At 43.0% G+C, this 12,919-nt stretch overlaps 1 protein-coding gene across 2 annotated transcripts in view; it reads right to left on the reverse strand.

Moving 5' to 3' along the window:
* The window catches only part of clpb (ClpB family mitochondrial disaggregase), a 35,192-nt gene that overhangs the window by 13,826 nt on the left and 8,447 nt on the right, over positions 1–12,919 (reverse strand). For both annotated transcript variants that reach the window (XM_069718223.1, XM_069718139.1), the window contains 4 exons: positions 9,663–9,766; positions 8,000–8,128; positions 2,631–2,728; positions 1–108 (listed from right to left, as the gene is read on the reverse strand). The exon at positions 1–108 is cut by the window's left edge and continues 7 nt beyond it. In XM_069718223.1, the coding sequence (XP_069574324.1) occupies positions 1–108; positions 2,631–2,728; positions 8,000–8,128; positions 9,663–9,766 (439 nt within the window). The remainder of the gene's footprint in view (positions 109–2,630; positions 2,729–7,999; positions 8,129–9,662; positions 9,767–12,919) is intronic.

Here is a 12,919-nt window from a genome sequence, read left to right on the forward strand (position 1 = left end):
CACAGTGTTGATGGCCCCCTCCTGCCCGATGATGTACTCCTTCAGCCTCCTCTCCAGGGGGAACCTCCTCCTCTCCTCTGCCTCCCGCCGGGCCTGCGCCTCCTGGAACTAGATGGAGGTTAAAAAAACAAAACAAAACAAAAATCTCAGTATGCAAGAAACAGGAAGAGGAAGGAGACATTTGAGGGCGAGTGGAGGGAAACACTCAACTCTCACAGTTGTTTGTCTTTTTACTCCCCACCTTCATCTCTTTATAGTCACCTTTTCTTCTTTGGCAAAGAAAGAGTTACTGCTGCTGCTGCTGATGATGTCTTGTTATAGTAGCAGTGTCACTTTAGACCTTTGGTGTACTGTATGGAGTTGGCTGAGGAGCCAGTGGAGCAAAGCTACCTGAAGAATTATGACTGAACACCTGTAAGTGAGAATCTCACCCGGATGTACAGTAGCTGCAGTTGAAGGGTTTTTACTGGACAATTATTCCTCATCTGAACCGAGCGTCCGACAATAGAGGGTGCGCGCGTATATAGATTGTAAAATCCTTTTGATTTTAAAAGAAATTACATTGTCTTTTTATCCCTTTAGAAAACTGTTGTCGTCACTAAACAGTGTCAAAGAAGAGAAGTTATTCAGACCTGCGCTTCAGAGAATAAGTCCTGAGAATAGATTGAATAGCTGTGTTTCAGTCGAGTGACTTTCATCAAACATTTGCTCTGATTAAAATAAAGCTATTCAGTAAATCTACCGTTCGTGAAAGTGGTCTGGTGTCGTGTGCAGGAGATGATTTTTGTTTGAACTCGTGGCTAAATACTGGACGTCCAAAATGCCATTCTGTAAACAAAGCTTGATTATTTTTTTTTTTAAATCTTAAAAAAAAAAAAATTGTTATTAGATTATCGCACTTCTTAAACATTTTAAATGCCTTTATGTAGTTGAAATCTCTCTCCTGCTCCCTTCGTGCTTCCAACTTCACCTCCTGCTTCAGAATTGCCTTCTCCCCTTTCGCAGCAGCTATCTGTTTCCCGTCTTCCTCCTCTTTATCACACTCTACCTTTCCATTTGCCTCCATTTCTCTGACATCCATTTCCTCTCTTCTGCTGATTTCGCTCGATGTCTCTTTCCACGTCTCTCCTCATTCTCCGTCTTTTCTTTCAGCGTTCTTCCCTCGCCCCTCGGTTCCTCTCCCTCTTTCTCCCTCACAGCCGGCCCATGACTCATTTATCCTCCCCTCTTTGTCTCCTCAGACTCCAGGTTTTCAGCCTGCAGTGGAGGCAGCCTGTTTATTCTCTCTCTCCATCTTGCTTAGCTGCAGCCCGCTGTCAAGCCGCTAGATAACTACAGATAACTCGAGTTTTATTTAAGAAAAAGGCAGATCCCGCTATACACCTGTGAAATACCAGGAGCTGAGCAGTGAGCGCTGTGCTGGAGCTTTTTTCAGTGAAAACTCCATGAAATCTCGGGCCTGACCTCATTCCAACTTGTACAAACACATTTTTGTTATCAAAGTTTTATCAGGAAAAAAAAAAAAGACCTATCCTGGAAACTATTAGACAAAAGAGAAGTGATTTCTTTTGTTTGTTACTGTACTTTTACGGTGTTCATACAGCAAGACTGCTGAACAATAGGAAGGAGACTTTCAGCTCGTGTCACTGAACAGATGTGTTTTCAAGGAATAATTCAACAATTCTCTTCCTGTTGATGAATTCCATGAAAAGATCAAATTTATTTGACTAACAAGTGTTGTATTTGTATCCAAAACCTGATTTAGCTTATTTCTCTGTGCCATAGAGCTCCATTGCAGACCAAAAACTATTGAAAACACATCTACGAGAAACACAGTTACAGTGAGTGACATGTTTCTTCATTAAAAAAAAATATGGATACTATAGTGTACAAAAAGCTCCACAGACTTCAACATATTTCACTTTCACGATCTTCAGAGAGTAGTTTTATAAAGCAAAAGTCACCGATAGACAAAAAAAAAAGTCATCCTTTAAAGAGTGACGATGGAAAGTGATTTATTAACATATTTTATAACATTAACATCGTGAATAATAACAGCTGACAGTTTGCATTCTGAAATGTCCATTTATTTATAAATAATTTTACTTCAGCGCTTTCGGTCTCGGATTATCTGTCTGTTTAAAAGATGATCACTATACACGCAGAGAATAGCTAATTACATATTCATTTGAAATCAGTGTTGTTAATTAACTTTCACATTTAAGAAGAGGAGAAAGCTACTGTGTACGAAAATATGAAAACAAACAGTCTAGATTATGTCTCATGTCATGATATGTTCTTTATATCATACTGATCAATAACCTGGCTCAGTTTTTAACCCCAGTTAACCTTCACCAGCTTTCTCAACTTTAATACTCGAAAGCATCTGTCAGTCAGTCAGCGGACACACACAGACCTCCTGAGGAGTGTGTGTCTGTGTGAGGAAGTGACACAGATGTCAGGCTGAGTAAAATGTGCTGAGTCATTCAGACCAGGCCAAAGGAAACAAGTACAGCATCGAAACATCTGAGCACAGAAACTAATGTTAGTTTAATTGCTTCTATGTTCGGCACAGTTTGTACGGAAGCAAAACAAAATGAATGTTTGTGTCTGTGAGGAGGGTGTCGTACCTTCCCCTCCCACTGCTGCAGTACTGTGCTCACTTCCCCCTCCTTCGCATAGGCCCGAGCAGTGTGTCCCAAACCGTTGGTCTGCAGGGGGTTGGCACCTGTATGTAAGTGAACACACACACACACACACACACACACACACACACACACACACACACACACACACACACACACACACACACACACACACACACACACACATTTTAAGTACTGCAAGAATATGCTCACACTTCCTCTGCAGGAGGGTCAAAACGTCGATCAAGACAGTGAGGTTAGGGGTGAAAGGTCACAGGGGTCACTGAGGCTAACTGTGGTGAAGTAGGAGGGCCACGCAATGACCCTGTAGGGGGTTTCATATCCGCAACGCGTGGCAATAACACACACTTTGACCCCTACACCCGCACACCAACGCGCCGCACTATTATACAATCTACACACACTGCAGGTTTCTGCAGGTTGGGGGCCATTGAGGCATAACCCCCCCCCCCCACACACACACACACACACACAGCAGGAGGGGTTAAACGGAGGAAGAATGATCTTTAAAGGGTCGCAGTATAAATGAGAGAGAAACATAATGTCACAGTGCGGGTGAAGTTTGCCAGGGCTGGACGGTGGTGGGCTTGTCAGTCGGGGTGGTTAGCAGTGCCTTCTGCCCCGACCTGTGCTGCCACTCTCAGCCCAGAGTCACCGACACACACGCGTGCCTCCACATGAACAAGTGAATGTTTCCATCACATCACATGCACTCATGGATAAAATGCGATAAATAGTGGAAAGTTGTTTTTTTCCTTTTTTTGCGAAATCAGCTACACCTCGGAAAAGCACTTGTGCTGTAAGAGAGAGTGACAAGTCATCACGCTACATACAAACACGTAGTTTCTGTCGACTCCAGATTCCCGACAGACAAACCTCAACACTGTTCTGGTAGGAAGCAAAATCACTTTAGAGAACTAAGTGTCTGAAAACTGTTATGTACTCAAATTTTGAAAGAGAAAAATCAACAAAGGGTCTTTAAAAAGTCAAACTCAATGACCAAAGGTGCTCTTAGCAAATTTAACCAAGCAGCTAGTCTGACTCCAGAGCAGAACAAAAGAACTTTAACTTTGACTGTGTCCGAAATCACCACCGTGTTCACTGCTGGACACTCAATAAATACCTCATTCAACAGTGAGAGGTGATGTAAGATTTGGGAGATTTTATACTAATCGTCATACTTTGGATTCATCATTTGCCACACTGCATTGTGGGATTGTTCGCAGAAAGTAGTACTTTTTTTCCGTTAAGAGTGTAACATTTTTCAGGTATTTATATTATGTATAAAACACATAATTTGATTGATGATTTCGGACACAGCTGTTGTCAGGGTGAATGCTCAATCACATCTGTACTCTACATTACTTCAATCTGTCATTAGTTTCTGCTTTTATAGAAAAATGTTACAATTTTAGACTTTTGTGTATTTACGCTAAGTTGGATATTTAACATGTTTTGCAGGAAAATGTGTTGATTATCCTCAAAGTTTGGAATGATGAAAAGTCGGCAGTTGTACTGTCAGTTTCAAACAATGCCCAGATATAATCATGTATTCATTTACCAGTGTGGACAACAAACACTTCAACTTTAAGCTGTGAATTGTGACAACGTAGTCCGATGCCTGAAAGCTATTTAAGATTCTGCTGACACTCAGAAGAGGAAATGAAAACAGTGGAGTGAAATGTGTCACTTTCATAAATTGGCAGAGAAATACACGGAAATCTAAAAAAAAAATACAGGATTAAAATAAATCACAAACAAATTGTGGCAAAACTCACTCACTTGCCCGAACAATATATTCAAACTGAATCTATTGGGGGGTATTTTAAGTTCTCCTTTCTGACTTTACAGCTCATAAGGTAGATATTTAAAAAAAAAAAAAAAAAAAAAAAAAAAGAAGAAGTGTGATATCGGCGCTGTTTGTCCGGGATGTTGGATGAGCACCAAGAACCACAACACCAGTGTGAACTTTTTCCTCTGAAAAAACTGTATGCAATCAATACAGGTGATGGTTGTTCCTATTGCTCTGAGCACCGACCACAGAGACTAATAATCACTGTGATGATTATCGATAAACCCCTAAGTTTCGTGACCTGCTCACAAAGCTATCGATCCTAACAACAATACACCACTAAACCCCCCCCTCCCTTCCCCCTCCCAAAACAGGAGGGAAGAAAGCACCACACACACACACACACACACACACACACACACACACACACACACACACACACACACACGCACACACACGACATAATAAATAGCATCATTTAGGGCTTTAATATCAGGCCAACCCTCTGGGCCATAGCACTTTATAACAGGATCAACACTAACGACAGTCACACAAACAGACACACACCAGCTGAACATTGACACGCGTGCACGCGATCGAGCGAACACACACACACACACACACACACACACACACACACACACACACACACACACACACACACACACACACACACACACACACACACAGGATCCCTTCATTAGGAGTGCTTTAGTTATGCCTATTAGGAGTCCCCTCCTTTTTCCTATTTCCTCCTCCCTCTCTTTCAGTGCAGCTGGTGGGAGAGAGCCCCTGCTGGTCTTTTTGTGTGTGTGTGTGTGTGTGTGTGTGTGTGTGTGTGTGTGTGTGTGTGTGTGTGTGTGTGTGTGTGTGTGTGTGTGTGTCTGTCATTATTGTGTGCGTCTACAAGCGTGTGTGTGTGTCTCTTCTGGCCTCCTACCACCTACGGAGCCGTCCATTACTCAATGCCTCTGGCCACAGGCCCGATGTGGCGCCTGGGGAGAAGCTAGAGAGCCTCCGCAGGTAGGGTGAGGGACTGTGGGGCAAAGTGGAGCCCGAGGGTGGCGCCTGGAGACCGTGATGGATGGACGTGCGAGTCGAGGGCCGGCTAAGGCCAAAAGAGCAAACCCACGGCTAGTAGAGGGGCATGGATGTACACAAACACAGGGGAAATAACAAGGTACAGGACAGACACAAGTCTATAAACACATGCAGTGTGTACATACATGGAAGGATGATGATACACAAACAGAGAGGCCACACACACACACACACACACACACACACACACACACACACACACACACACACACACACACACACACACACACACACACACACACACAGATGTCCTGAAGCTACAGCAGTTCATAATGTTTTGTGATGAAGTAAAAAAAAAAAAAAAAAGATGAAGAGGAGGCTACAAAGAGATTAAAGAAAAAGACAAATGACAGAAGCTTTGTCCAGAATAATCAAACACGCATGAAAAACTTTGATAAAAGTCTCTAATTACGCGCCCATTCACACAGCAGTGTGTGTGACGGAGAGCGCGTGACGTCCTGACTGTCATTGGCCGTGATGGTGGCGCCGACCCAGCGAAGGCCCAGTCGGGCGAGTTACAACCGACCCCGTCCTTAATCTGATTATCTTAAAACAAATGTCTGTGCTTCGTGAAATTTCTTACCTTTTTAATTCAAAAATGCGCCTGCAGAACATTTGATCGAGTTAGATGAGGTGATTTGTTTAAGCGTTCAGAGTGCTTACAGACGCAGGGGTGAGACGGGAGAGACAGGCAGACAGAGCAGATGCACCATCCATCATAAACATAAACAAGACATTAATATAAGCTCGTGTGTGTGTGTGTGTGTGTGTGTGTGTGTGTGTGTGTGTGTGTGTGTGTGTGTGTGTGTGTGTGTGTGTATAGTGATGGTTTGATACGAAAATGTTGTGTTTTATAAAAAAAAAACAAAAAAAAACTAATCAGTCTAAAAAGCAAAAACTAGAAACTTCAAAGATTCAGAAAGGTGTGTACGAACTAAAACAAGGGTCTCAGACGGATAAAAGCAAAAATGAATTTATGAATATTTAAATCGAATCAATAATATAAGTTTGAGTGCACAAACATACATGCTCACACATATATAAAAAAAAAAATTGACACACAAAGACGCACACATTTCCTGTGGATGTGGAGTTACCCCAAGGGCATGTTCTGTGTGGAGGTCACAGTTCAACGAGGCCTCGCTTGTTTAAGAGCTGCTCGCCTGGAAACTGAGGGGGATACTCTGCCCCAGGGTGTGTGTGCGCGCGTGTGTGTGTGTGTGTGTGTGTGTGTGTGTGTGTGTGTGTGTGTGTGTGTGTGTGTGTGTGTGTGCGTGCGTGCGTGCGTGCTGGTGGAGCTGAGTCAATGACAGGTGCGAGTGTTATGGGGGCCGATGGGGGATGAACTAGTGATCAATTTCAGATGAGTTTTGTAAAAGTCTATATTAATCGTCGGTGGAAGCGTTTTAGTGATGATGCATAGAAAGCTTTTTAAAACTGATGGAGACGATAACTAAAATGATTAAGTTATTTGCGACGTCTCTAAAAAGAACGCAGTTTCAATGTTTTTTTTCTTCCTATAACTGAACGACTAATGAAAACATGGTCAAATGAGACTTTTTTTTTTCTTTTTTTTGTCGATAAACGCTTAGTCGACTCTTTGTGGCAGCCCTATTAATAATAATAATAATAATAATTGAGTCAACTAGATTGAGAGACCTGGATGAAATGTGTCAGAGCGGGGCAACAAAATGTTCCGCCAGAAACTCAGCTCAGAACGAGAGTGGCTTGAATTTCATTTCTGCGCCCCACATTGTGCCGATCAAAAGATAAAAGCCTCTTTAAATGGCACCAGAAGTAAACCCGTCCTTTCATGTCCGTTGGTCTGACTTTCCACCAAGATCACTGAAATATGTCAAGTGATGAAGAAACATAGAAACATAACCTCTTTGGCAGATCTAATACACAAGTTAACCGTAAATTGAGGCCTTAATTACTTGATCTTTACTCATCTTAATAACAGACGAAGCCATTATGTTAAACCGCGCAGACTTTTCCCTCCAGTGGAAAAATATAATCGAGGTCTGTAAGATTTGTTTAGCGGAGACTGACAAAGTTCAGGTGACCGAGTTCAGCCTCAGGAAAACGCAGACTAACTAAGCAGAATTGCAAAAACCCTCAATCCACTTTCCCCCTTTTGTGTCTATATAAATGCGAGACACGGTGAAGGCGGGAACACCGAATGGCCGACAAAATGTGATTATGGTCAATCAGTAATTCCACTTTGACATCAAAACTAAAGATTTGAACTGTTTGAACGGTAGAGGCGTCAAACTGCAGAGCAGCTTTTCAAAATATGTGCAGGCTGCTGATCGTCTTTACGCCTCTAATAACTCGATAATTACTCTGAGGTCCACCACAGACCTGAAGGTGGGGTACGAGAGGACGGGTCGGGGTGGGGTGGTGGTGGTGGTGGGTGGGTGTTGATGGGTGAACGTACCGGCCTCCAGCATCATGCTGACGGTATGGGGGTCATCGGCCAGTGTTGCGTAGTGAAGCGCCGTGCAGCCACGGAAACCAGCCCTGCTGCTGAGCCTGCTGCTGAACTCATCCTCTCTGGACACCAGGACTGTAGAGAGGCACGGAGACGTGGAGACACGAGACAGATTACAGTCTGCTTATAATATAAGTGTAAAAGGTTACAGAAAAAAAAAACATTACACAAAAAGTCTGCTGGGACCATTGTTCATTCGAAAGACTGAGAGATTTGCCAAAAACAAACAACAAACCAAAAACAAGATATATATATATATATTTTTAGACCCAAAATGAATTTGAGAAAATGCACTAATTCCACATAGATGTAAAGAGGATAGTTATGATTTGAGTCTGGAAACGGTAAAACTCCCTGAAGCTGAAGAAAGCTACTTTAACTGGAAGCGCTTGCTTCTGCTACTTTCTTTAATCTATTCACAGTCAATGTTGAAGCTCCAGAAAGTGTAACGCTGCCTCTACAACATTATTTTTCTTGTTTCCAGCTTTGGGAGACTTGTTCATTTTCACAAATTTGAGCTCGACACGATGGGAATTATACGAGTTGTGTTTTGGGGTGCTCCTTACTAATAATGGAGATACTCTATCATTCTCTCCTTACTTTCTTTTTCATAAGAGCACTCATCTCGTGCCACTCCCGCATCATCCATTCTTATTTTTTCCGCCGCCTCCTTCCGCTCCTCCTCGGTGTCCATCAATTCCTTTCATCACTTCCTCCCTCCTCCCTGCCCACTCTCTCTCTATCCCAATAACTTTGCTTCATCCATTTCCTGACTTCCTCTCCTCTCCCTCATCATGCCGCCCATTTCCTTCAATCCCCGTCTCCCTCCATCACCCCCTCAACATCCACATCTTCCTCCTTCTTTATCCTTCTTCTCTTCATCCCTGGTTTTTCTTGCAGTGCTTCTCTCTTTTCTTTCTTCTTTACCTCATCAGTCTTTCCCTCCCTTCATCCCTCCCTCCATCCGTCCCACTCTTTTTTCCTTTCTCTCTCTCTGACAGTCTCTCTCTGTGTGTGTGTGTGTGTGTGTGTGTGTGTGTGTGTGTGTGTGTGTGTGTGTGAGAGAGAGAGAGAGAGACAGGGCGGGATAATCATAGCTAACCCAATAAAGCGTCACACAGGCCCCCCTAACCCATCCATCAGTGTGCATCTGGGAAACGCTTCCCCACGCTACGCCGGCCCCACGTGGACCCAAACCTGACAGCCATATAAATGTCTGCAATATACATATCCCATATAAATATGTCTGCAGAAATCCAACACAGACGGGAGGGTGGAGGGGGGTAATGTGTGTGTGTGTGTGTGCGTGCGTGTCACTGTGCCTGTGTGTTTGTGTGCGACTGTGCAGCTCAGAAAAAACAAAACAAATAAAACACACACTACTTGTCACAGAACATATAAAATAATAAACGCACAATTCAAACATGTACATGAATGCAAATGTTTATGCAAATTATAATGTCTGATTATAATAATAATAATAATAACAACAGATAACAATATCTGGTTCAACACTTTAGGTTCATAAAGACAACGACCACACACAAACAAACACACGTGTGACAAACACGTATAGTTTTTTTAAATTTTTTTTTTTATATATATTCACCTTCTAGTGAGTGGATGCCTTTCTCCCGTGACGTGTCGTAAACGTTGTTGAAGTGATCTCCAGTGTTTGGGTCGGCGCCGGCTTCGAGCAGAACCTTCACCACACTGGAAAACAACAAAAGAAAAAATTTAATTACACATTTAAACACGTATAATAATCCTGAATCTTGTTTTTTAGAAATGCAGACATGCACACAGACAAGCTTTTACACAGTGATAGTCCGGTATTTCAAAAGGATGAGACGTATTATAAGAACTGCATATCAGACTTTTAACATGTCGCCCAATCACTTCAACGAAAACTGCTCGCTCGGCACGTAAAGCAAAACACATTTTACACTGGAATGATATCATATTCTTCAGTTTGTGACATTAAACAATTCATAATAATAATTTATCCTTCGTTGTATTTTTTTGGTGTCCCACGAACATCTTTATTGGTTAGTTTTTTGGGCGACAGGGGATTTGTTTTGTTTTTTTCCTGCAGGAATACCCGAGACTAAGGAAGGCTGTTTTAAGATATAATCGAGTCCAGGTGTTCAGCGATGTGGATCAAATTCTCTGTCACGATATGTTTGTCGATTGTTATTTGTTGTCTCAAAATGTCGTGACTTTGGAAATTCATTGGACATTTGATGTAGAAACTGTTTAAGTATCTGAAGATGTTCGTCTTTTGGTGAATCCAGTGAATTAAAAACAAAAACAGGTTCATCGCCTCCATGCAAAAACATGATAAAAACAGTATCGTCTTAAAGCTGCCTTCTCGTTTACAACACTGCCCACAATGGCCCAATACAGACAGAGATATTAAACGGATAGCTACATCAGAACATGGTACCGGAGACTGACAAATCTCTGTCATGTCACTGCGTCTCCTGTCGAATCAAACGCGTGCACGACGTCTGACCCAGCACGCAACGATGTAGTCATCCGAGGCCGTCGTTAGCTCTCTTACTGGAAGGAGGATTTGGAATCAACATTCCGCTTTCTTCCTTCACATCACCAAACATAACCTCGACCTTTTCACAAAGTCCCCCCCCCCACCCACCCCCTCCATCCTCACAGCTCGAAAACAAACGCATGCAAATATCCGATATTGCTCGAGTGACGGTGACGCTTCCACCTGACTCCCGTCCATCTATTCTGTGCCGTTATGGTGGATACACCCCAATGGCCACTTCCCTCTTTCTCTCCTTCGTTACACATTTGTCTTGCCTCGTAACATGTACGTATGTGCACACTGAGGGGGCAAGGGTCGGGGACTGTTTCCGGCACTGTTGGGGGGGGGGGGGAGGCCCGTGTGACGGAGAGGGTGTTTGTGTGTAGTCCTTCATTGGAGCGTACCGCCTTATAGAACAAACACCAGCACTCCTCGGCAACACCACTCACTGTGACCCAGCGGACATTCCAGGTACCGTCTCTCCGCCTACAGAACACACTGTCACGTCCACACACACACACACACACACACACACACACACACACACACACACACACACACACACACACACACACACACACACACACACACACACACACACGGACCGCCGTGGACGTGAGCGATGGCTTTGACATTGAGACGCAGACATGTCCACACAGACACGCCAGAACTACACAGCTCGTCCGTGGCGAGAGAGAGAGAGAGAGAGAGAGGCAGAGAGGCGGTGGCCGAAACATGAACCCTGTCAATCCTCCGCTACTGCCGCCGCCGCCATTAAACCTGTGGGCAAGTAACGCAGCCTGGGAGGGAGTGATGGATCATTTTCGGCTAAATGGGTGCAGAGGAGGCCTGAAAGGGCTTAAATGGAGAAAAATGATTATTCATACGAGGATGAAGTGGGCTCCTTTTTTAGGCTACGGCCTTCAGAGAAGAATCGGTGCTCTTGAAATGAGTATCGACAGGAGAAATGATCTCAAGAGTGATGGAGCGGCTTCATAAAACCGATCTGATATAAAACCTTGGTGAAATTAAACATCCTCACTTGTTACAGCAACAACCAAGTACCGATTTAAAAGGAAAATATAAAGATATCGAAACAGAAATTTAAAAACAAACATTTACCAAAACTAGAAATCAAATCATATTTGCAGCATCAATCAAGACATTGACATAAGGATGCAATATTTCTTCCACCAAAGATTAATCTGCAATTTATTTTCTCATGAAAATGTAGATACATTTTTTTTTTGTTGAAAAATGCCCTTTGTAATTTTACAGAGCGAAAAATGATGTTTTAAAAAAATTAAATCTTCACATTTGAGAAGCTGGGGCAAGAAACTTTTGTTAAAAAAAAAAAAGTGACTGAAACTATCAATACGATATTAAAATGGTTGGTGAATAATTTGAAATAATTTCAGGTATAAATTAAATCGGGTACAGATGTCTGTTCGAAATACCAGTAGAGTAGATTTTCCTCTTCATCTGTGTTCATATCCTGAAAATCCGATAGGTGGGCAGTTTTCATCGCCACCAGAGAACATCCTGTGGGAGAGCGAGGCTGAGAACATTCTGGCCAGGTCTTTGTGTGTGACCTTGTTGAGGGGGTATAAAGGACTATCGGGGGGTCCCCTTTTGTTACTGTATCACAGTGGCTGGGGGCGGCAGTGGGGGGCCATGACCCACGGAGGGCTCTCTTCTCACCCTTGCAAGCACTTCTACAAACACGTCGATGCATCCTATGAGACACACACACGCACACACACACACACACACACACACACACACACACACACACACACACACACACACACACACACACACACACACACACACACAGGGTTGGTCACACGAGGCTGGGCAGGATTGTGTGAAGAAATTTAGACGGTGAGAAAAGGGTTAATGGCATAAGAAAGGTAAACACGGAGAGATAAAGAGAGGAAAACTCCAGAGAGGAAGAGGAGGAGGAGGAGGAGGAGTGGATGAAAGGAGGGAAGTGCAAGCTACAAAGATGAAAGAGAGGGAGATTTAATTACACAGGACAGTACTAAAACTAATGAGCTTTTGAAAACTGTTAATAGTTTTACTAATCAACTGATGATCAAGTGGCTAACTATATTTGGGACATTTAGGAGGAGAGCTGCAGCACTAATTTGAGGCCAAACTGAAGGCACGCAGAGGTTAATTAGGTTTAACCTCCCGTTTTAAAAGGCTGGTCAAAAAGTTACAATTAAAGACTTCCTGATACGATCTTAAAGGTACACACAAATAATGATCTGCAAATTACATAATTATCTTATAAAATAAATATAAACAAAATG

The sequence above is a fragment of the Brachyistius frenatus genome, unplaced genomic scaffold (assembly GCF_029030835.1).
Source record: "Brachyistius frenatus isolate BFR_SWC_R1_liver_20210118 unplaced genomic scaffold, ASM2903083v1 Contig_1, whole genome shotgun sequence".
Classification (NCBI taxonomy): Eukaryota; Metazoa; Chordata; class Actinopteri; family Embiotocidae; genus Brachyistius; species Brachyistius frenatus.